Here is a 23963-nt window from a genome sequence, read left to right as displayed (position 1 = left end):
CAGAGGTGGGGGGGGGGGGGGTCCCCCGCATACTCTGTGGTGGACCTGGAAGCGGACTGGAAATGCTTCTGGTCCACTTCCAGGTCTGCCTCTGAGCATGCTGGCCCTCCCCCCCCACCTCACTGCCATGGGATGGTCCTTCTGCCCCAGCATCTCAGCGATCATGACCCGCCTGGTACCTTGAGGTATGTAGAAAAAACATTTACAGCTGTGTCTATGACTGAATCGTCAAATCTGTCCAAATCAATTTAGAGGGCTCCGATTCGATTCAGGGATTCGGCTGCCAAATCCCTGCCAAATCAAATCAGTGGAGACCCCAGACCCCAAGCTTTGCACAGCCCTAATATTCAGGTTACACAACATAAAATAGCCTGTTGAACAAGCTATATTGATAGTTACTATCTCAGTGGATATCTTCATTTGGAAGACTACTTAGTTTTAGGGTTGCTGGTTATCTATTGGTATTGCAGTGCCACGTCCTGCAGATAATTTGGAGCAGTCCCAAAACTATCGGGAGCTTGAAGAGTCGTAGTAATTCTAATATTATAAAAGCCTAAATCTGTCTGTCCGTAACACTTTATTTGTGCTCTGACAAAGTCAATCAGAGCATGAAGAAATGTTCTGACAGAAGGCAGCCCCCTGCCATGATGGTAGGGACACAGGGGACGGAGCAGTGGGGAGTAGGCCTGGGCCCAATGCCGAGGGGGGGTGGGAGTGGGCCCAAGTCGGGGATAAGCCAGCCCACCATGCCAGGAGGGGAGGGGAGGGGAGGGGAGCAGCGGGCCCAGCCCAATGCGGCCATGGGAGCAGCTGGGGGTGGGAAGGAGTGGTCCTCCTCCCCCTGTTAGTCCTGAGTCCGCTTCTTCTGTCCCTGAGTAGGCCTGACGTGGGGGGGAGTGGGCATGCCGTGGCGTCAGTGGTTACGGTGGGGCCACGGGAGGCCTGGGCCTGGGCCTGACACTGGGGCTGCAGGGAGCAAGCCTGAGCCAGGGGAAAAGCTAGGCCACCATGGCAGTGGGGGGCGGGGGGGTGGCCAGTGGGCCCAGCCTAGCTCCGCCCAACACAGCAGCTGTGGGGGGAGGGGAGGAGCAAGCCACCTCCTCCTGTTGGGCCTGGGCCCACTCCTCCCCCACTTCCGCTCCCCCAAATCAGCCCCAAGCCTGCTCCTCCTGACCCCACACCGCTGCCAGGTTGCCCCAGGCCCACTGCTCACCCCCCCGCCCCCGGCGCCATGGTGGCCTGGCTTCTCCCCACCCTTGGGTCTGGTTCTCCCCCTGCGGCAGGGAGGGGGGAGTGGGCTGAGACCCCAAGCAGCAGGAGGGAAGGAGGAGTGGGCCTGGATGCGGGGGGGGGGGGGCAGAATATTTAGTGTAGTGGGAGGGTGGTCAAGAAAAACAATAACTTCAAAGACCTCTCCTTGTTCACCCAATCCAAAACATACTTCAGGTAGGGTTTGAAGGGGCTTTTCCTGTTTCTTACCACCATGCAGGTTGGTCACACTGATAAATCAGGGAAAGATTTGGTTAACTTGGCCTTGGGTTTCACACAAATGCACATTTATACAGTCACTTGGCCTGGATTGGATTATAGACTATATTTAAAACAAAACACAAGTTAATAATGATGAATTAATAAAATTTGTTTGCAGTACTCCTGCAAATTATGTATGAATGTAGCCTGTAAATTGTGTCATTATTTTCTGTGCTCATGTTGGGTTTATTTAACTTTTAGGCTCTGATATTAAAGGAGGTACTTTTGCTCCAGATTCCACAGCTTCTGAAGATCATGCCATCTATTTCTTTGGGAAATACTCCAAAGATCTTTTAGTTGAGGTTGGTTTTAATCTACATACGATTATTATAATCCATGCTAAACTTCAGAACAAACTGTTTCTCTAATTGTTCAAACTGTTTATTATGTCTTTTGAGACCTCTACTCTTGAAACATAGTGGAGAAGAGGAGATCATTATTTTGTCTCTTCTGTCTGAATGTCACTATGCTATATTTCTTCTACTGGGGAAAACTGATGGTCTGTCAAAAGATGTTAACATCTGAGTTATTTAAAAATCTTCTTTGTACAGAACAGTTATGACTCCTGAATGCATATTAACTTAAATTGAATTTCTTTTGATTATCCAACCCACTTCAGTCTGTGTCCATCTTGAATAATCAAGGTCTGACTGTATTCAGCACCTAATATAAGAAACGAGCATCGAGGAAGACCTAAACCTATAAACATGATGGTACCTGTCCTAGATGTAATGTTTTGATATTTTTCTTTTTAATAGAGTTTGACTGAAATACTGCATCAGAAGTTTTCAGAGTCTGACTTAGAAGAACGGTATCAAGCATATCTCAAACCTTTCCGGATTCTGCTCAGTCTCCTTGATAAACCTGAAATAGGTAACAGCTGCCACTACTGACATGCATTGTGTGGGACTTATGCTGCAATGAGGGCTTGACCTGTCATGGACTTTCTCTTCCCTATCTGTATGGGGCAGCCACTTGTCTTCCTCAGATTACAGCCCTGAAGCCCTGTATGGGGAAGCAGCCATCTGCTCCAGCCTCTATATTTTGCTTGATCTGCAACCCAAAATATTTCAGTTCTGTTTATGGTTAGATCTTTTCTTTGGCCTTTGTATTCTTCAGTCCACAGCCCCTTTAACAGGCTGTATACCTCTTCTAGAGGTTGGCAAACTATTATTCTTACTGTTTCCTGTTCAACATTCTGGTCATCACTGTAGAGTTGGGAGGGGCCAGGGCAAGTTTGACCCAGGTTGGGTAACTGGCTGGCCACTACCCCAGTGAGGGTTGCAGGAGAGGCCCAAAAGACGGTACATCTGTCACCCAAGGTGTGCACTAGATAAAGCCTATGGCCTAAGGGGGCCACTCCAAGACGGAGCAGGGCAGTATAAGTTGTCAATGCGTGAAAGAGATGAGCATTAGAGGCCATATTCAGAGGGTGGTATGAGTGTGTGTATGAATGAGGCCTGGCAGTGAGAGTGCTAAGCTTGGTCTGGCTGTAGGCTGGCATCGTAGTGTCACCTGGATGCCATTTGTAAGGCTTGGGCTGCAGTGCAGGGGAGGATTGGAGCCGCAGAGAGCACCCTCTGGCATCAGGGCAAAAATGGGCAGCCTCCTGCCTAATTAGAACCAATTATGAAACAACAGTCTGGCAGGCGAGTGAGGCAGGCGGTTAGTCCAGGAACAGGTGGGTGGGCCAGAGGTGGATCGGCCCTGAGAAGGCCCCCTGTTACAATCACCAAGGATCTTAGCTTTCCATTTACCATGGAAGACCCCAGAAACCATGTTTTTCTGTGGCGTACGAAAAGTGTACTGGCATCCTGCAGCAAGCAGCACCATTTCTGCTCTTTCTTATTTTTGCCATGATTTTTGCCTCTCAGCTAATCATCTGCCAGGCTGGAAGGGGTCTGGAGGGGGGGCTGTAAATTCATATATTAAGTAAATATTTCAGTGACAGTTTCTGGTAAAATCCTCATATTTCCTTCACTGGGAAATACTTTTCTACTGGGAGAAATGGGAGACTTCTCTGTTTGCTTCTCTAAATTCATTTTCCCTGCTTTTTTTACAAATCCTTCAATACATCCTTATGAAAAACCAGGATGTAAGTGCCTGTTATTTACCAAGTGAAAAGAATTGTTATGCAGATTTTCAAGGCACTTAGTGTTTGTCTCTAAAGGAGTGGGAATAATACTTCCTCAGCTGCTTGATTAGACAAAATAAGACACCTATTCAATAATGACAATTTATTTTGAAACAGGCTGTAAAAGAGTGTTTGTTTTTTTTCTTAAGAGAAATGCCTCTTGTTAATTAAATGCTGTAAATCAGGAGTTGTCAACCCCCAAACCACGGGCCAGATTTGACCTGCAGAGTCATGTCTTCCAGCCAGCTGGGCTCTCCACAGTTGGAAAATTTTGCAGCCGAGGAGCAGTGGCCGCTAATTGCCACTTGCCTGCTGCTAAATTTCCAGACCTGTGGGAAACTCCATGGGATGGATAACATGGCCAGGCACACTACAGTGTGTAGTATGGGGCTCCATCCAGCCCTCAAACCAGCCCTATACCACTCATCCAGACCTCTGGACCAAAAGTTTGAGCACCCCTATTTAAAATGATAAGGCAGGTGCAAGTACAGTCTCTTGTAACTGTTAATTTATTTTTACAAATTAAAAAGCTACTGATGGGAGAAATTGTTATACAAGGCCATTGGAGTTATCAAATGTTTTAATGTCTTCACTTAGAAAAGAGTTGCTGGCTGTATTATGGCAGCAACCTTAAAGACATAATTTTTATTTTGGTAAGAACCAGTGTTCATCTGAACAACAGAATAAAGATTATTCTTATTTCATGGTAATATCCAAAAAGTACACCATACAAACTCTTGAGCCTTAAGGTAATGTGAATCAGAGGTCATTTTAACTTCAAAACAAATATATTATGAATTAAAAAATAGATAATTAATGAAACACACAGCATATGACCTCTTGAGGCTCTTGGCTCGATCTTAGATCCTGGTCTTACCACTGAGAACAAGAGCTGAGCACATGGAAGTGGAGCGAAGTGATTTTTTAAAATAGTTATTAGCCCAAATTCAATTTCTGAACAGACAAAGCTGTTGATGAATTTAATGAATAACCTCTGCTTGAAAAAACAGAGGCAATTTTGGAAAACTAGAGATGGTTAATTTTAACTTTTTTCATTTCAAAATCTCTTGTATATTTTTAATCAAAAAGGGTTAAAAACACCAAAATGAAAATAGTTCTGTTTTTAACAAAAATTGTTTTATCCTAAATAAATCATTCTTTTTTTAAGGGTCTCTTAGTCACAAACCAAAAAATTAACTTACAGCTGAAACCAAGTTAAAGAAGAGCTGAACTGGGTTAGGCCTGATCTTCAGCAGTATTGTTATCTCCCTTACAATACGTATAATCCTTTTTGTTTTTTCCTTGCTTAAACTTTTTTTCTCCGTTCATAAAAGTGATCCTAATACAGTCAGGCACATGAGTTTCCTGTTCCTTAGCTATCAGCTTTTCCAGTGTATGTACATGTCAGATGTCACTGTCACGTTTGCACTGAGAACTCATCTAAATGTTTTCTTACTAAATCTGGGCTATTGTGGTTTGTCAGCAAACTTATCCTGTTGCACAGGCAGGCTAGGCTGTATGTTCACATTGTCACTGATATGCTTTTATATAAATAGCTGAAGTGACAAAAACAATCCAGGCATTCATAAAAAAAGTATACTGCAGTCTTCTGAAGCGATACGTATAATAAATAGTCGGCCCAGCTGTGACCTACAGAAATCTCCCATTTTAATTTACTACAGTGGATAAAGTAAAATTTTAATCTTGTATGTAGATTTGTCATCTTACCATGGAAACCCAGATAGTAGTTTATAACATCACAGAAAATATCCTCATTCCAGTATTTTACATGAGTAACAACAGTGCTGTTTTTCACTCGCCTTTAAAAGTTCCGTAGTGGATTAAAAGCTTGTAACTGTTTAGTACAGGAACTATTTTGGAGTAATCGCTGGATTTATTTTGCCTTTGATTGCAGGGCCACCAGTTGTTGGGGATTTGTTCCTTGAAGTGATTAGAGCCTTTTATTCCTATTGCAAGGATGCATTGGGTTCTGACCTTAAACTTAGCTACAGTCAAAGTGGCAACATACTTACAAGGTATGCTTTAACTTGTACCTGTTAATAGTTGAAACTACTAAGAATAAAGCCTAGCTACTCATGTAATCTGTTCAGTAATCTTCAGGGATCCTGCTTCACTCTGTTTAAAAATTGCTAATTGTCTGATGAAAAAAAATTGCAAACTCTGATTTAAAAAACCCAAAATCCACATTTTCCCACAATTAAAATGAAACTGTAATATATACATATACACTAGCCAATATCCCAGCATGGTGGCACTCCCCCACACTTGGAGCACTCTGATTGGCTTTTTCTGTCAGCCAATCAGAGCACAAATAAAGCATCATGAACAGACATACAGACAGACAGACTTAGGCTTTTATAATATTAAAATATGCCTATCAGTTGAACACAATGTTTTATTGATATATTTACAATTTTAAAGCAATCTGGAAGTCTACCAGTGCCTCAATCATTATAATAAAATAAATTATAAATACCTATACATTTTGGCACTTGACTTAGGGTTTTTTATCATGGAAAATTGGAGCTTTCTTTGCCCCTTTTACTCACCAGGACACGGGTCCAGCTGCAGCTGTCTCCCCCACACCTTCCTCCCATGCCCCTGCCAACAGCTTTGTGGTGCTGAGCAGCCATGATATCTCGGTGTCCTGCCTGTGCCATTGCCCCTCACTCTCCACCCATAGCCCCCCAGGCCTGCCAGAGGAGGCCACCGACTGCAAGGGCTACAGGGCCAGGGACCCAGGTCCACTGCCTACTCCCACAGGAGGCAGCAGCTGTTCTGCTGGAGCAGAGTGCAGAGCGTGGCTCCCCCTCCCCTGTGGACAGCACCACTGGAGCAGAGCCTGTAGGTAGGGGCAGATGCAAGCTGTCTACCTTGGGTTCAGGGCTCCCTGCCTTGCTCCCCCCCTCCCCAGGGGCCTCCCAGTGGTCTACACCACCATTCCAAAGTGCCCCCTGCCCATCCAGCAGCAGCAGGGGCAGTGGCATGGACTTGTTCACCCCACTGCTGCTGAGGCACCTTACCATGGCGGCACAGGGCTCTCAGTGGCAGCACCAAGCCTCCCCACCCTGCCCTGCCATGCTGGGTCCTGCCCACTGGCCTGTAGATGCCCCCAGAGGTGGCCAGCAGTGTGGGAAGCCCCAAGCCTGCAGCAGTGAGCCCTCATCAGCCCCCACCCCGCACATAAATCTGGGGGGCACATGCCCTCTGTGCCCAACCTGCCCCCCCCCGAGAGTGTACACAGCAGCGGGGAGCCAGCCCCCATGCTGTCACCTCAGACAAGCCACTTGCAGCTCCATCCAGCTCCCCACCTGGGTCCTGTAGCCACATATTTCTGCCCTGACCCCAGTCCCCAAGCCTTACACACCACTATGGCTGGACAGCGCCTCCAAACCTCATCCCTGCCTAACTCCCTTCCTCACTACTGGGGCTTCAATCCCCACCTCCTTCCCCTGCCTCTGCCCACAACTTACCTGCAGGGAACTGTGAGAGCTGCTCTCCATCTTGCCTGGCTGCCATATGCACATGATGCCCCCTCTCTTCTTGTTCCCCCCAGTCCCCTGCAGGCTGGAACTCTGCCAGCCTGCATGGGGAAACCCACCATTTTCTGCATTTTTCTCCTTAGAATAAGAAAATGTGTTTTTTGTCTTAAAATGAGAAAATCTGCATTTTACTACGTTTTTCCATGGTGAACAAAAAACCCGGATCTCTGGTAATCTTAGTTGCATTTGTTTGCTGAAGCATACATTCTACTAAATTGTATTTTTGAAGAAAGGAAGAAAGATTGATTATGATTGGTCTGTTTTGAATATCCTACTTTGACTTCTCCTTCAGGATCACTGAATTCTTCTCTGCTAACCAAGTGTATTTTATATCATTGCCTTGATTCCTGGGTAATAATATCAGATTTATTACTTGCATGTCCAATGACAGAACTCTGAAGTTTATAGATCTCCAAATCAGATGAAATATTTTTGCCTTGAAAATAAAGCTAATCTTTAAAATTTTTGACCTTCATAATCTTTCAAGCCAAGTTTTAAGTGATAGAGGCTGCCGACAGACTTGAAAAAAACCAAAACCAACAGCACTTTACTGGAAGAGGCAGCATATTAGTTCAACCTGGCTCTACAGCATCTGTATAGACCATGTGCTTCAGCAGGGCTTTTTAGCATTTTTATCTAATAGTTGATAAAAGTGAGAAAAAGGCCCCACTGAAGCTCCCCATCTACCCAGACATTGGGCAAGTCAGGTCAAACGAATACAATACCACTTCTGGGCATGCACTGGGCTTGGTGTAGGGGCATGCTGAATTTAAAGTGCCATTTTGGGGGTTTTTTAAGGTCTGTAAGTAGCCAGACTGGTTAATCCAAAATTGCATATGTGCATTTAGTTTTCACTGATTTTGTTTTGCTTTTTCTGTGTCTTACAGTTCAATCAAAGAGAATAAAAATGCCTCAGAAATTGTTAAAACAGTCAATTTGTTGATCACATCCTTAAGTACAGATTTTCTATGGGATTACATGACCAGATGTTTTGAAGACTGCTTCAGGTAGTAATGTTTTTTGTTTTGTTATTTTTTTAAACAAACACCTTAAGCATTATGACAGCAGGGTAAAAAAACCCTAAAAACTTTAGTCACAGATTTTACATACGTGTGCCATGACCAACACTAGGGGAAGAGATGCACAGTTAGATCCCAAGCTAACAAAATAAAGCAGTTTGTTAAATGTGAAGCAATTTTACCCATCTAAAGTTTAAATCAATTATTTGGGCTTCCGGTACAACTACTTATGTTTTTTTCTAGAAAACAACTCAGAAATAAGAAGCATGAAATTTATATTTTTATTGAAGGAGTAAGAGCAATATCACGGTCTTATACTAAGTCCCAGCAGACGTTACAGTTAAGATGCAGTTAACTTGTTAATCGCACAATAAATAGTAACCTGGCCACACATTCAGGCAATTAATGGCATGACAAAATGAGAAACCAACCACAGAAATATTATATGTTTTGTGTAATATTTTTGTGGCTGGTTTTCATTTTGCCTTGACTTGAACATATGGTAGCTTAGTCCTGCCTTTCAGCAGGATGTCAGCTGAATGGGAGGATTAGGTTGGTAGCTGTCAATCTTCTGACACAGGAGAACTATGTGATGAAACCCTGCATGGGGCTTCACACTGTTGTTTTCCTGGTGTTGAGAGGAGGGGAGTTCATCAGCTGGGCCAGGGTGCCAGGTAGCCGGGAGCTGTGAGGCTCCCTGTGCCCCAGCACAGTGCTTGCCTTGCCCTCTAGCTGTCATGGAGGCTGAGAAGTGAGGCCCAGCTCCCAGGGAGCTGCAGAGCAAGGCACTTGGCACATCCCAGGCATGGGGCCATTGGTATCAGGGAGAGATTCCCTGATCCTAGGGTCCCCATGTACCGGGACCTTTAAAACATCCCTGGCACATGGGGTCAGGGAACTTCTCCCAGATCCCAAGGTCATGGTATGCTGGGACCTTAAAAAAACATGTGTACAACTGGACTGCATGCAGGTTTTTTGATATTCCAGTGCAGTCCCAGGGCTGAGACCAACAATGAGCTGATGATTGGTCCCAGCCCTTGGAACCACACTAGAGCATTGAACCAGCTTCAGTGTGGTTCTAGGGCTAAAACTGGCTATCGCCTGATTGCTGGTCCAGCCCTTTGGACTGCACCAGTTCAGATGGGGCTGCAGGCATCTCACTTTCATATTGCTGGTGTAGAGGGAGCTCTGAATCTAATATCTAAGTATTCAAACTATATTTTACTTATTGCTTGAAATGAGGTAGTAGTTATCAGTATGATGTGTTGCCACTCTGCTATGCTCCTGAATTTCTTAACTTCATCTTCAGAAGGTGAAGCCCCAAGAGGGTCTTTTTTTCCCCTTTTTTCTGTACCTGCATACTAATAATGGAGGATTTTGTCAGGTGAGATAAGTCAGTCTACTTTGTAATATTTCTTAATACATAATATAAACGTTAAGAAAGAGAAGAAGATGGTGTATATCATGATTTGGATACTGCAATGTTATGTTTGACTGCCACAATCAAAGGATTCTAAGATGCATGGAACTTCATGCAATAAAAATAAATAAGCTTTAAAAAAGACTTCACCTAAAACTTCTAAGTTAATTGTAGCAGGGGAAGGAAGCAAATCTCTTCCCTTGTTGGTTTGTATAGTTCACATTGATGTCAATACAAAGAAGATTAGGTTTTTATCATTTAAATAAATTCTGGAAAAATGTAAAAATATCATATCTGTTTTGAAAGGACACATTTTTTCTTTCAATGCCAGAAATAAATCCATGCAGATGAAATACCCTACTGAGAATGTTAGCTGTCCTCCTACGATTTCAGAACTCTGCACACTACTGGTGTTTCTTCTTGATGTGATTCCTTTGGTAAGGCAAGATTGATGTAAAAGTTAATCATTCAAAGATTTAAGTCCCTTTTCCTTTCTCTTTCATCAGGTAAGTTTTCAGTTGGCTACATTTTTTATGGGAAAACTATTTTAACTGAAAACATATGAACAAACACAGTCCTTTTAGCCAAATCCTCTTTTCCCTTACTCGTGTGAAGAGTTTTGTTCAAGGCCACTTAATACCATGTGAGCAGGGGATAGAAGTTGCTTCTAGAATGTTTTGAGTGCATAAGGCAGATGTGGCATGAGAGGGGTTCTTTTGCCAGGAGCATTTTATATAACATATTCTCTGCCTATGTATGTTTTGAAAATCTATGGAATATCTGTTAGAAGGTGTCTGACATGCAATTCAGTCTCCAAATCCAAAAGCTCCCAAACAGATGTATTGAATGATATTAGGTGAGGAATAAAAGGAAGAATCTTAAGTTTCTAATGATAACTGAATACTTTTTAACAAAAGTAACTTATTAAGATGGAGATTGGAAGAATGTTTTGTTATCTATTCTCAGAAAGGTCTGCATGTATGTAACATGCACATTGTTTTTTGGTTGAGCAAGTAGAGCAAAATTTTTTCCATTTACAGAATTATCATATTTTTAAGGAGGGAAGAATACTTTATTGTTAGGTTCTGCTGCTTGGGGTGATAAGTTACAATGGCCTTTTTACAACGTTATCAGTAGTTGAAATTTTAAGATGTTGTTCCACATTTGATATGAAGAATGAAAGAAGAAAAAAAGTAGCTCTGTTTAAAACAAATCTGTGTGCCTTTACTGCCAGTGTGCTTACTGTCAGTTGGCCACATCTTTAGTCATTAAAAACCAGACTTTGTATTATGCAGCTAGAAATTAGTAACATCCATCTGTCTGCTAAGCTTGTTATCAGTTATCTATGTCTAATAATGTCTGTTCTTTTAGGAGCTTTACTCTGAAGTGCAGACTCAGTATCTACCACAGATGCTCAGTTATATGGTGCAGTCTCTTCTAGAGAACACGGACACCCTAAGTTTACCAGAACTCACTCATGCCTTAAAGACCTGTTTTAAAGTACTTAGCAAAGTACAGATGCCCCCATCATACTTGGACATGGAGACTGGAAGTGGAAACACGGTAGGTATAGCTGCAAGGCCTGTGGCATGTTTACATATAAATGGCAGCTCACAAATTGTTAAAAGGGTTAACATGATTAAAGTAATATCTGCTACTATTTTTCCCATTCAAACTCCACCTTAACTGCACCTATAGATGCATTGTTGTATCTTCTGTACCACAGCTCCTTCCAAAGGCTCCAAATATTTTGTGTCGTGATCTAGGTCTTTTATAGGTCATCTCCCCCAACCTTACTTGATTTGTTTATGCCAGCATAGGTTTGTCTAAAACTGGCATTTGTTAGTAGTTCCTTCGTTATTCCATCTTGTCCATTGGAGATATGGATTTCTATAGTTGCTACTTGATTCACTGGTAAGACATTCAGCAGCGTGTTACTGCTAAATGTTCAGGTCATCAGTTCATGCCTGTTCTTTGTTTGTGGTCAAGGACTGCCTTGTGGTTATAAGATATGACAGCTAATGCAATGTATTGTTAAACAACTGCAAAAGAACATAGCCAAGGATTAGGAATGTACAACATGAGCAAACCACACCATTTACAAATGACAAGCAGGAGTACAAGGAAATGTACATCATTAGAAGCTATAACACTTAAAGAGTAAGTGCTCAGTTAGACATTGGTAGACTGGTGCAGTAGAGACCCTTCTTTCCACTCTTGATTACACATTAAATTATTTTTAGGCTGCTGTTACACAATATTAGATCACAAAGATGCTGAACATAACCAAAGGTGTACGGTGTAAGGTGTATAGATTAAAATTAGTTTAATCTGGTTTTAGATGCGATAGGACTATTTATCTATAGCCGTGTTCCACTGCCTCAGAAATATTTGATCTCTAACAGCTGGTAGAGGAGGGGAGGGAGATCTTCCATTTCTTCTCCCTTCTGCCTGCCTCAGCTCAACATAACTCCCAAAAACATAGTTAATAAAATGTATACTTCCATTTCAGAGCCCAGTAAAGAAAGAAGGTGGTAGCATAACTTTAGAAACTAAGCCCGCACTACAGGATGATGATGATGATACTCCTTTCCCTCCACTCAAATCAGAAGACAGTGGCATAGGTCTAAGTGCCTCCTCCCCAGAGCTCTCTCAGCACTTAGGAATGCCAGGTGTGACTGTTGAGAGAGATGACGTCTGGAAAAAGGGGGGAAGCATTCAGAAAACTTTGAACTGTATCCAAGAGCTGGTTGCTAAGTTTGCTAGTAAATATATTTTTGGAATGCATTTACAAGTGCCTGGCAATGGAAGCATTTCAACAGCGACCCGGACTGGTGAAGAAGGGAAAGAAAACAAGGATGGAGTTTCTGAAAGTTCCAGCAAGAAGAAGAATTCATGGGAAGCCAAGCAAATTACTGTGCCGCAGTTTAAACAAATGCTTTCAGACTTGTTCACAGTTCGAGGGTCACCATTTAAACAGAAAAATCTGGAGCCACTTTCCCTTTCAGACTGTGACCTCGGTAGTAAGAAAGTAAAAGAGGAAGAAGAATGGGACATTGAGCAGGTAATGCTTGACTTGAGAGACATTAAAGAAGAGTGCAGAGAAGCTTTTGCTGCTGCTTGTCACCTTTTACTGGACTGCACCACATTTCCAGTCTATCTTTCTGAGGAGGAAACTGAACAATTGTATTTCTCTGTCTTTCAAGTTCCTGGTAAGAATAGACTTTTGTTCGGCTAGCTTGTCATATAGTGAAAATTACAAATTAAGTGAATTATGTACTAGAAATTCACCAAGCACGTACATGCATTATTACTTGCCAGTGTTTGCAAATGAAATACATTTTTGTAGGCTTGAAGGCAAATTGCATTCATAATTATTGGAGAAGGTTGGTGCTGTGGGTTTTTTACAATTCTTAAATCCATTTTGTTCTCTCTCTCTCTCTCTTTTTAACAGTTTGTTACAAGTATCATGGCAAAGAAAAATTGTGAGTGGCTTTTAGTATCCCCTTGTCTTAAGTAAGACAATTCTCCCTTATTCCTCTCTACCCTCAGGGTTATGAAGAAAACAAGGGACAGCGCAGTCTGTCAATCAAGACCAGGACAATCTGTCTAATTAGGGCTCAATCCTGTTCCCATTGGGCATTTTGGACTTTAGTTTTCATGCGAGTAAGTGTTGTTTCTCAGAGAGAAAGTATAGATGTAGGACTAGGAAAAGGGACATGTGGATTCCCTTTCTGAATTCATTACAGGTTTCTGATGTCACTGTCAATAAAGTGGTGATAATAATGAACTGCATGGGTAAATTGCTGGTGTTTAACATTGAAGGTTTTTATGTGATTGCAGTGTCTTTTATGTGCTCATCTCCATGTTACTTCATACTCTCTATCTTTGTTGTTCAACTTAGCTTTCAGAATGTCACATCGGTGTCAGTACAAGTTACTGTGGAAGTTTTTCTCAGACCTAATCCAGAAAAATTAAGGAAACTTAGAAACAAAAAGAGAATTTTTGGTAAGGAAGGGTTACACAGGTACCTGTGGAAAATTAAAATTATGCACAGAAACATAAATAATGTCCATTTTCTTTTCTTTTTTTAAAAAATCAACTTTTCTGCATATTTTTAGTTTCCAACAGGTTTTAACTTTTACTTGGTGAGAACACCTTATCTTGCAGTAGAAAATGATACTCCAGTAAATTATATTGGTTAGAATAATTTTGGAATACTTTTCCAGGCAAATCATTCATGTCTAAAATGGACTTTGTTTGAGTGTCTGTGGGAGTACCATTCTGTAAGTATAAATGTGGGCTGGACTCGATGATCTTTCAAGGTCCCTTCCAGCCCTAATGTCTATGAAATCTATGAAAGTGTGCCTATCTCTTTAAAAGGGCTGTTCAGAGAGGCTGAGAATAGACAGCTGCAGGTGGCATGTTGAGGTTTGTGATGTATCCCTGTCCCCTGTCAATTTCCCCTGTCCTCCCTGCTCTTTTGGGCTGAAAAATAATTTTTGGATAACATTAAATTTCTGCTAGGATGATCAGTCTTATGCATATATGTGTGCTTTTTAAAGTAAAAAAATAGTGAGAGCCAAGCTAATGCTACATTTTAACATGTAGGCTAAGTACAGACAGTCAAAAAGTCCAAGGCTGAATTGATTCAGTCTTTGCAGGTTAGTCTCAAAGATTGAACCAATAAGCAAATGAACAGACATTCATTTTTGATTCAGGAAATACAGCCACATGCCTGCAGTAACTCTAAGCCAGAAGCTGGTGAGGGGGAGGGGGATGCTAGAACATAGCTCTCTGGCACATAGCCAGCATGGGCCGTGTGTTCGCTTCCTCTTCCTGCTGTCCCCAAGGTCTCTAGGATTTGCAGTCCAGACTCACAACAGAAGGATTCTGCAAAGTTGCCCATTAATTTCTCTTCCTGCTTCCAGGTGCCTCTGGGATTTGTAGTCCACAGTTGCAGCCAGCACTAAGTAAGCAGGGCAGGGCAACTCTGTACTCAGGGAAAGGGAAGTTTAACCCCCTTCTATGGCCCCAGACCCCAGCAGGGGTTTGCCGGGGAGGGAGGCAGTGAGCCAGCCCTCACTGCTTCAGCTAGGGAGCAGAGGGGTGGGGCCAGCCCTGCTCTCTGGAGCAAACAGCACAGTCCAGCCCAGCCCAGAGCTGCAAAATGCTGGGGTGCTGGGGGACTCTGATTTAACTTGAGCTGGGAAGGGGTCTGAGACACAGTGATGTACTGTGGGTCTCCAGTGCCCAGGGACCAATGCTTGCATTTGTGTGCCCCCCGCCCCCCCCCATCCTTCTCGTAGCAATACTTAGTCTCCCACCCTGGCCCTGTTTGGTTCCCTGTTTTGGCCAGGAAAGACATGTAAGTCCCGGCACATTGGATGCAGTGGGAGGGGTGGTGGCCAGAATTTCCATCTTACAGGGTGGGCAGGTGGGTTACACAACAAATGCGGCTAACCACCACCAGCTCTGCGGGGCCCCCTGCGGCCATAGGCTTTGCAGATAGAATGGGTTAGCCCTGGTCATGTTGCATGATAAGAACTCTGAACGGTTCGGCCAACACCCCCCCAGGCTGGTGCTTGGGGGCCATGGCTCCCTCCTGCCCCCCCGCACTGGTACAAAAGTTTCATAAACTGGTTTGACCTAACTCAGTTAAGTCTGATACTACATTCAAGCATATTTATCTTAAACCAGTTTCAGCCATTTTGAAACTGGTTTAAGCAGACTGAACTTCTGTTCTGTTACAGGTTTATCAGTTTCTGATCACTTAAACCGGTTTATATGTAACTTCTTTCCCTAGTTGTAAGAATTAATTTTATGACATAGGGGAGAAAATGCATACCATCAATAGTATATAAGTAACATAATGTTATAGAAGGGCTAGTCATTTTTTAAAAATTGGGTCAAACAATTATGAACTGATTCAGATTTAAATAAATTATAATTAATTGAAAAAAAACAAAAGTGGATCTGTAATGAAGGTATTGATTTAGAAAAAAACAAACTGGTTAAATTTAGGGAGCTAATTAGTAAAGTCAGCTTGATTTTTTTACATAGATTTGAACACTAAAGAAATGCCTAGCTTCTTCAAGTCAAAGGTGCTACAAATTATCAGGAATCTGAATCTTAAACAAGAGGAAAAAACTTGTAGAATGCAGCTGCAGGCCTAAGAGAGAAATAGTAAAGCTAAGAGATATATTAAGAATGAACAGAGACTGCAAGGAATGCAACTTGGTTTTTACAAAAGTAGATTGTGACTGATTTACCTGATAAAATAACTGATTTCCTAGTCGAAGTGGTTGATCTCATTTGTCTGGATTTCAGTAAAACATTTGCTACATGGTAAATTTATTAGATAAAATTTAAAGCTGGAAAAGTTGGGCAATTGTGAGTTATTTAAGAAACTAACTTAATGGGGAAATCCAGCAAGTGGTTTTGAAGAGGGAAGTATCTCAAGCAGGTCCAAGGAGGTGATCCTCCCCCTCTATGTGACACTGGTCAGGCTGCAGCTGGAGTACTGTGTCCAGTTCTGGGCGCCGCACTTCAGGAGGCATGTGGACGACATGGAGAGGGTCCAGAGGAGGGCCACTCACGTGATCAGGGGCAGCAGGGCAGGACCAACGAGGAGAGGCTACGGGACCTGAACCTGTTCAGCCTCCATAAGAGAAGGGTGAGGTGGGATCTAGTGGCCTGCTACAAACTAGTTAGGGGGATCAGCAGGCAGTGGGGAAGTCCCTGTTCCCCCGAGCACTACCAGGAGTGACAAGAAATAACAGTCACAAGTTGGCAGAGGGTAAATTCAGACTAGACATCAGGAGGAGCTACTTCACTGTCAGGGCGGCTAGGATGTAGAACCAACTTCCAAGAGAAGTTGTGCTGGCTCCTACCCTCGGGGTCTTTAAGAGGGGCTAGATGAACACCGTGCTGGGGTCGTTTGACCCCAGTACTCTTTCCTGCCCATGGCAGGGGGTTGGACTTGATGATCTGCCAGGTCCCTTCCGACTCTACCAACTATGAAACTATGAAGGAGGGTTACTGGTAGAGTTTCTCAAGAATCAGTCTTGGGATGGATCTTGTTTCATACTTTAATTAATAACCACAACAAGCAGTAAATTGTGCTAATGAAATTTGTTGATAATGAAGGAAGACATCAGGATATTGTACAGAAAGTAGTGGATGACCTTTAGGACTGGAATAATAGAAATGGGATGAAAGTAAATAATATGAGATGCACTTGGGGGCTGATGACAAAACATGCTCTGAGCTGGAACTCTTCCATTGGAAATGGGTTGAGGCAGAGAAGAACAGGGGTCTGTTAGCTGATGTCAAGGTGATTGTGAGCCACCAATACAATATAGCCACATGAAAATCAATTGCAGTTTTAGGATGTATCAAGAATTCTGTTCCTGGTAGCCATTTGAAGGTATTAATGTCATTGCATGAAGGGAGACCACATCTGGAATGTTATTTACCCTTCTGGTCATTTCTTTTCAAGAATGAGTGATTGAAACTAGAACAGATATTGCGAAAGGATGTTACATTAATTTAGGGCAGGGGTGGGCAAAATGCAGCCCAGGGGGCGGATGCGGCCCACCAGGCCATTCTATCCGACCTGCGCGGCCCCTAAAAAATTTAGAAAATTAATATTAATCTGCCCTGAACTGCCTGTCATGTGGCCTTCGATGGCTTGCCAAAACTCAGTAAGTGGCCCTCTGCCCAAAATAATTGCCTGCCCCTAATTTAGGGGAAGGATCATAGGACTGGAAAGGAGAGAGCCCATCTTGTCTTGTGAGAAGAGACTTGTCATTTTTTTTAAGCCTAGTACAAAGAAGGTGGAGAAGACTTAGGATTTGATCTATATAAATACATCAGGGTGGTAAACATCAGGGAGGGAAAATAACCATTAGGCTAAAGGACAATATTGGCACAAAAACAAATGGATTTAGATCAACCATTAATACAGTTAAGCTGGAAATCAAAGGAAGGTTCTTGTCCATTAGCGAAATTGGCTTTTTGGAATGGTCTTGCAATGAGAGTAGTAGAGGGCAAAATAAAAATGTTAACTGCTTTTAAGATGGAGCATACTCAGTTTTATGAAAGGAACTATATTGCATGCTGCCTCTGTCCCTTCTGACCCTGTGCTGCTTGTACGTGTTTGATCACATAATCCAGTGGTGCTTTGGCTGCACGGGCCAGATGAATGGTGCCAGGTTGGTTTGCAGGCTGGATCAGCCCCACTCACCAGGTTTGGGGCCTTGGGGCCCCAGACCACCTCAGCCCAGCCCCACACACCAGGATCATACCCATGGGGAGCCCCATGGGCTGGATGACTCAGCATCAGGGGCTGGGGCTGGCCCATGGGCCAGGGGTTGAGCACGCCTGATATAATCAAATATTTAAATAAGAGCCTTTTTCCTCTCTCTCTCTCTCTCTCTCTCTCTCTCTTCTGAGGAGGTGGCGATGCCAGCTTCCCATTATGGCTTAAATCCCTAATGACGATATGCTGCTGTGTGAAAGACTGCTATGTGCAGAACGTGTCCATCTCTACACTACTAGAAGTGATCAACCATTCACAGTCACTGGCACTTGTGATTGAAGACAGAATGAAGCGGTATAAAATCTCTCGCCACAACCCCTTCTTTGGGAGATTGCAGATGGTTACGGTTCCTCCCATTGCTCCCGGGGTTCTAAAGCTAATTTCGGAGAAAACAGACTTCTATCAGGTACCAGTTTTTTACTGTACAGATATGCTTTAGTTAGAAAGTGTAACACACAATTCCAGAAATATTTTTGTACGACTCAAGCGTGCTATATATGGGCACAGTGTTGAAGGCAGCGCACCTTCCTAACAACTTGATGCCCTGACATAGCTGCCTTTATACCATGATAATAAGACAGCAAGGGATTCAGTTGGCTGGTGCCTGCTGCCATCCTCCACTCCTCCCCAGAGAGGAAATAAAAATGTTAATTGACTGTTCTTCTTTCCTCTTCCATTCTCTTTTCTTTTGTCCCAGTTGTCTTCAATGTTTAGTAGCTGTGATAGACTGCTACATTTTATTGCTTTTGCATTTTAAGCCTTTACATTACAAAAGAAATCTTTGCATCACAAAAATACATGGAAGGATGAAGGATAAGAGATTCTAGCTACCTGCTTATTTACATTTTTATTGTTTGAATCCCACAGTCAGAAGATAAGATAGAAATGTAATCAGAACTCTGTGGTAGAGGTGATACCTTTTAATAGACCAACTAGATTTTTAAAAAAAAATCTTTAATTGCAAGCTTTCAGGCACAAGCACCCTTCTTCAGGCATAGGAGAAAAGATTGTAAAAGTTCTCCTGGGTAGAAATGAAAGTTCATATTTCAGTAACATACTCTGTGCCCCAATGTGAAATATGAACTTTCATTTCTACCCAGGAGAACTTTTACAATCTTTTCTTCAATGCCTGAAGTAGGGTGCTTATGCCCAAAAGCTTGCAATTTAATTTTTTTTTTTTTTTTTTTGCAAAAATCTATGTGGTCTAGTAAAAGATATCACCTCTACCATGAGTTCTGATTCCTTTTGCCTCTAGACCAATATGGCTACAACCTGGATACAAGCTAGAAATGGTACACTTGCCCAACAGAGGGAAATTTAGACATACATAGGATATATCCATTGAAAGGCTTAATTCACTGTTTAGGATATGGTGTTGGACACACATTTTTTTACAGGCAAAATATTGTGGATAGTAAACAGTAGGCTCCTCACCAAAAAAAAAAAATAAAGCAAAAAACTGCACAGTATATTACAGAAGGATGTTGTATTTCTTATTATATTTAAAAAATCACTACTAAGTATAGCAGTAAGGTAAATTAATTTTATAGCTTCTCTCTGCTTTTCAGTGCTGGGGCAACTCAACTTTATACTGGGTAATATAAAGGGAAACTTAGAGACATTAGTTTGAAGGAAATCTGAATCAAGAAGAACATAAGTAAGCCATAACTTTAAAAAAAGGTGGGAAGGAATCTTCTAAACTTAATTTTTAATTATTAAACTACTAGGGGGATGCTCTGTTCAGTAATTCACAAAGGGCCCAAAACTCTGCTGCAGTGAGCAGGACAAAGGCAGCTATGTTGTGTCACTACGTCTTCAGTCTTTTTTCTGTATTCTCTGTGTGCCAGGATGGTAAAAATACTCTAGTGTTGTCAGAAGTTATTATTTCAAGTGTGCCACTCCTGTTGTCTTAGTCACAATTTTGGTATTCTGCATAACACATGAATCATGTGTGTGCATTTTAAATTTAGAAAATGGGAGCAGAGTTTTGCTTTCTTCAGCCTTCAATGAAGATATGAATTCACTGCCTTTGTAAAGTTATGCTGCTGTGTTTTCCTGCTTTTATGAACTAGTTTCTCGCTGTTTGCTTAATTGAGTTTATGTAGGATAGAAAAATAATATGAAATAATGTTTCAGTTACAATCATTTAAATATTTTATGCAGATCTTTTCAACTAATGGAGTTTCTTTTTCTCTAGAGAGTAGCTCAAGTGCTTTGGAATCAGTTAAACAAAGAGACAAGAGAGCATCACATTACCTGTGTGGAGCTATTCTACAGACTGCACTGTTTGGCTCCATCAGCTAATATTTGTGAAGACATCATCTGCCATGCATTACTGGATCACAATAAAGTAAGTTCTCTATTTTACTGGAACCTTTTCATAACTGCCATGTTGCTCTCCTCTGGCTTTAAAAGCCTCCTGTCCTGCCTCCAGTTCCTCACAACTCACCTTTGGGGTGTTCTCAGCCCATGCATCTTGTGAGGCCCCTAATTTAGAATCTTTATTGCTCCTTCCCTTGGTGTATCCTTTCATGTCTATTTGTAAATCACACTGGGACCCAGCTTAGTCATTGGGCACCACCTAAGTAGGGTAGGATCTCTCTATTCCCATAATTACAAATTCTGCTAAAGTCCCAAGGGTTGTATCAGTGCTTCTCAAATTTACTGTGATGGTCCTGGATATCATAAAATCATTAGATTAAATGCCCAGTGTCTTATTCCAGCAGAGCATTTGACTCATCAACCAATATGTGCTGCTATAGTGCTGAATCTGGCTGTGTCAATATTTAGCAGCTAGCTCTCTTAAATATAGCACGCAAGCTATGTTTTAAAAGAAGTAGAATCTCCTTAATTATTTCCCTTCCCTTTGCTAAGGATAGAACAGTTCTCTCCCAACTCACATTTTAGCTGTCAGAAAAGTTAAGTAAGCTTATCACACAGATACCCATGCAGGTCTACCCTTCTTTGGGGTGTGCATCAACTATTTGTTTATTTATGGGTAAAGTTCCATGATTGATTGGAAGATCTTCTAGGAAAATGTGTCACTTGACTTATCTTCCAAGTATGATTTGCAAGAGATTTGAAACTTATGCTTATTATCTGTTTGGCAGTCTGGCCAAGCCTGTTATTATTTTATCTGATATTTACCACCTTTCAGGAAGTGAGAGGAAGTGGGGAAACTTGGCTAGACCTCATTAAATGAAAGAGAATAGGGGGTGAAAAGGGAGGGAAGTCTGCTAGAAGCTGAAGACTGAGCCATGGTTTTGCTGAAGCCTTAGCAAGACAGTGTCAGAGGCCTAGGGCCATTAGTCTGCCCAACAGTGGGAAATTCTGAATGCACTATGAAAAAGTAGTATTTTTATGCCAGTCTTCTGTAAAACTTCTAAAAAACAACTTACAAAATTCTTAAGCAATAAATTAGCAGTCATCCATGCAGTGAGCATTGTTGCTGTTCTAGAAACTTTCAGATTAACTAAAATTACTATATTTATCTTTGAATAAAAAAATTAGTTTCCTTTTTTTTTCTCCCTTGCTCAGGGGACAAGGCTGGAGGCACTCTTCAGATTCTCTATCATATGGCATTTGACCAGAGAAATCCAAGGCAGCAGAGTCACTTCCCACAATCGATCCTTTGATAGGTATTGCCCTACATCTGTTTGCATTATGTTTTATCTACTTAGAAATACTGGATATAATGGTCTTTTAAATTACTCTTTTTGTGGGGCCTTGGGGAGGGGCGAGAGAGTCGCATGAACCAAGGGATAACTCTCAAATATTAACTTAATTAAAAAACAAAATGCTGTGTGTATTGGTGACTCAAATTAGATTTTCATTCTTAATTTTAATTTCTTTTTTTTTTTTTTTTGTTGGCCAAAAGTAACCTGTTATTCACCACAGCCTTCAGTCTTACCCAAAATGTGTTGAAAGGTTTCAAGTTTAGGAAACACTTGAAGATTTTTTTTAAACTATGTATGAAGGGATGCAATACAGAGAAGGCAGAAGGTAGGGCAGGGTGATACCCTAGAGACTCGTTGGTTCAGAGAAGCGTAAGTTTTTGTAGGCCACAATGTGCTCTATTAGATAGTCCTGTATTTAAGTAGCTTGAAATACATTGTTGCCTACAGGAAAGCTCGTGCCTTTCTTAACCAGTGGGTCTCTAATGCAGTTGTTCTTAACCTTTTTAGACCTGAGATGTCCCTCCTTAGACTTAAGGCACCCCTCAGAAAATGGCAGCTCTTACTTTTCCATAGTCAAAACATGAGTGATTAAATAATAGAACAATTATATAATAGAACAGTAGAATGAAGAACAAAACAGGTCAAAATGTTTTTGACACTATGGATTCCTATTTGAAATCTGAGTTTATCTTTTGAATCATGTTAGGTTACTTAATGGTGCTAACATTATTTGTAGTGTTCCACAGTTTCAGTTTTTAATTAAAAAAAAAAATCTGGGAATTTTTCAAGGTTTATTTTCCAAACATAAAAACTGGGTTGAAATCAGGATAAAAGGAAGAAAAGAAAAAAAATTGGTTTAAATCAGGGAAAATAATAATACGTTCCCATGGCGGTGAGGGAGGGAGTAAGGCTGGGACTCAGGAAGGGGCAGGGAGAGGGGCTCAGCATGGCACAGCCCATTGGCCGCTTCCAGGGCTGCAGCAGGGAGCAAAGCAGAGGGAATGATCAGTTGTTGCGGGGGGGACAAACTCTTGCTGCTACATGTACCCTGAGAGGGCTGCGGGCTGTGGGACTGCACTGGGCTATTCCCAGGGGAGACATGCCCCCGGATCTGTGTGCAGGACGAGAGGAGGCTGCCACTGCAGGCTGGGGCCAGCAGCAGCACTGGGCTCTTCCCAATGCTTAGGGTGGGTGGCATCCTGCTTTTGTCCAGCGCGCAGATCCAGGGGCATGCGCCCCCTGGGAAGAACCCAGCACAGCCCCGCCCCAGCCTGCAGCCTTCCTGCAGTGCATGTAGCAGCAAGAGCTGTGCCCCCACACCCTGCACCCACTGACTTACAGTTACCTGCACAGCTGGTGTCGGCTGTTCCCAGGGCTGCTGCAGCAGGGGCTACAGTGAGTGGTAACAAGCAGAGCCCCAGGGGGCATGGGGTGCAGCACAGCTTGTCCCCACTCACCCTAGCCCCTGCTGCAGTGGCCCCAGAAGTGGCCAATGCCAGCTGCCTGCAGCTGCTGGACTACACAGTGCCCCAACCCCCACAAGGCTCCGCTTGTCTATACTCACCCCAGCCCCTGGACTGCTCTGTGCCATGGTGCAAGCAGCCGGGACTGCTGCAGCACGGGCTGGGGTGAGTGGGAACAAGCGGAGCCCCGGAGCGCACAGGGAGCGGCGCAGCTTGTCCCTGCTCACCCCAGCCCCTGTGGCAGCAGCCCTGGGAGTATCCAACTCCAGCTGCCTGCAGCTGCTGAGCAGTACTGCACCCCAAAACCCCCTGGGCTCTAGTTGTCCCCGCTTACCCCAACCCCTGCTTCAGTGCCCTGGGAGCAGCCTACACCACCTGCCTGCCCCATGCAGCCCAGGGGCTGGGGGGAGTGGCACGTGTCCAGACACAGAGGCAGGGAGAGACCCAGCACTAGCACCTCCCACCCCATATGGGGTCTGGGCCAGGAGTCCTGCACCCCCAGGCAGTGGCTTCAGCCCCGTCGGCCCATGCAGAGTGGCTAGGTGCAGCATCCACCACAGAGACCAGGGCCAGGCTCTCCCGCCTGCCCTTCAGCAGGGCTCACAGCTCCTAGTGCCCAGGGCAGGGCCACAGCCAGAGCCGCCAGGGTGCAGCTGGGAACCAGCCATCCCGGGAGCAATTCCCGTAGCCCCTCCCGTCCCGCCCAGGGTCAGAGCCGGGAGCCCCACACCCCCAGACAGCGGCTCCAGCCACCCTCCCCCAGCTCCCACGTGGCCACTGCCTCCCTATGCATGCAGCCACTGCCACCCCCCCCCCCCCCCCCCCCCCCCCGCG

General features: G+C 43.3%; 1 protein-coding gene across 3 annotated transcripts in view; it reads left to right on the top strand.

Moving 5' to 3' along the window:
• Positions 1–23963, top strand: part of DOPEY2 (dopey family member 2) — a 97158-nt gene that overhangs the window by 32523 nt on the left and 40672 nt on the right. For 2 of the 3 annotated variants that reach the window (XM_019525015.1, XM_019525013.1), the window contains exons 8-17: positions 1732–1832; positions 2289–2403; positions 5580–5700; positions 8115–8234; positions 9998–10103; positions 11038–11229; positions 12179–12878; positions 18124–18395; positions 20187–20339; positions 21527–21627. In XM_019525015.1, coding sequence (XP_019380560.1) covers positions 1732–1832; positions 2289–2403; positions 5580–5700; positions 8115–8234; positions 9998–10103; positions 11038–11229; positions 12179–12878; positions 18124–18395; positions 20187–20339; positions 21527–21627 — 1981 coding nt within the window. The remainder of the gene's footprint in view (positions 1–1731; positions 1833–2288; positions 2404–5579; positions 5701–8114; positions 8235–9997; positions 10104–11037; positions 11230–12178; positions 12879–18123; positions 18396–20186; positions 20340–21526; positions 21628–23963) is intronic. The other variant, XM_019525014.1, reaches the window with a different exon arrangement.

The sequence above is a fragment of the Gavialis gangeticus genome, unplaced genomic scaffold, assembly GCF_001723915.1.
Source record: "Gavialis gangeticus isolate Ggan-Ray unplaced genomic scaffold, GavGan_comp1, whole genome shotgun sequence".
Classification (NCBI taxonomy): domain Eukaryota; kingdom Metazoa; phylum Chordata; order Crocodylia; family Gavialidae; genus Gavialis; species Gavialis gangeticus.
This window is presented reverse-complemented; position numbering and strand designations above follow the sequence as displayed.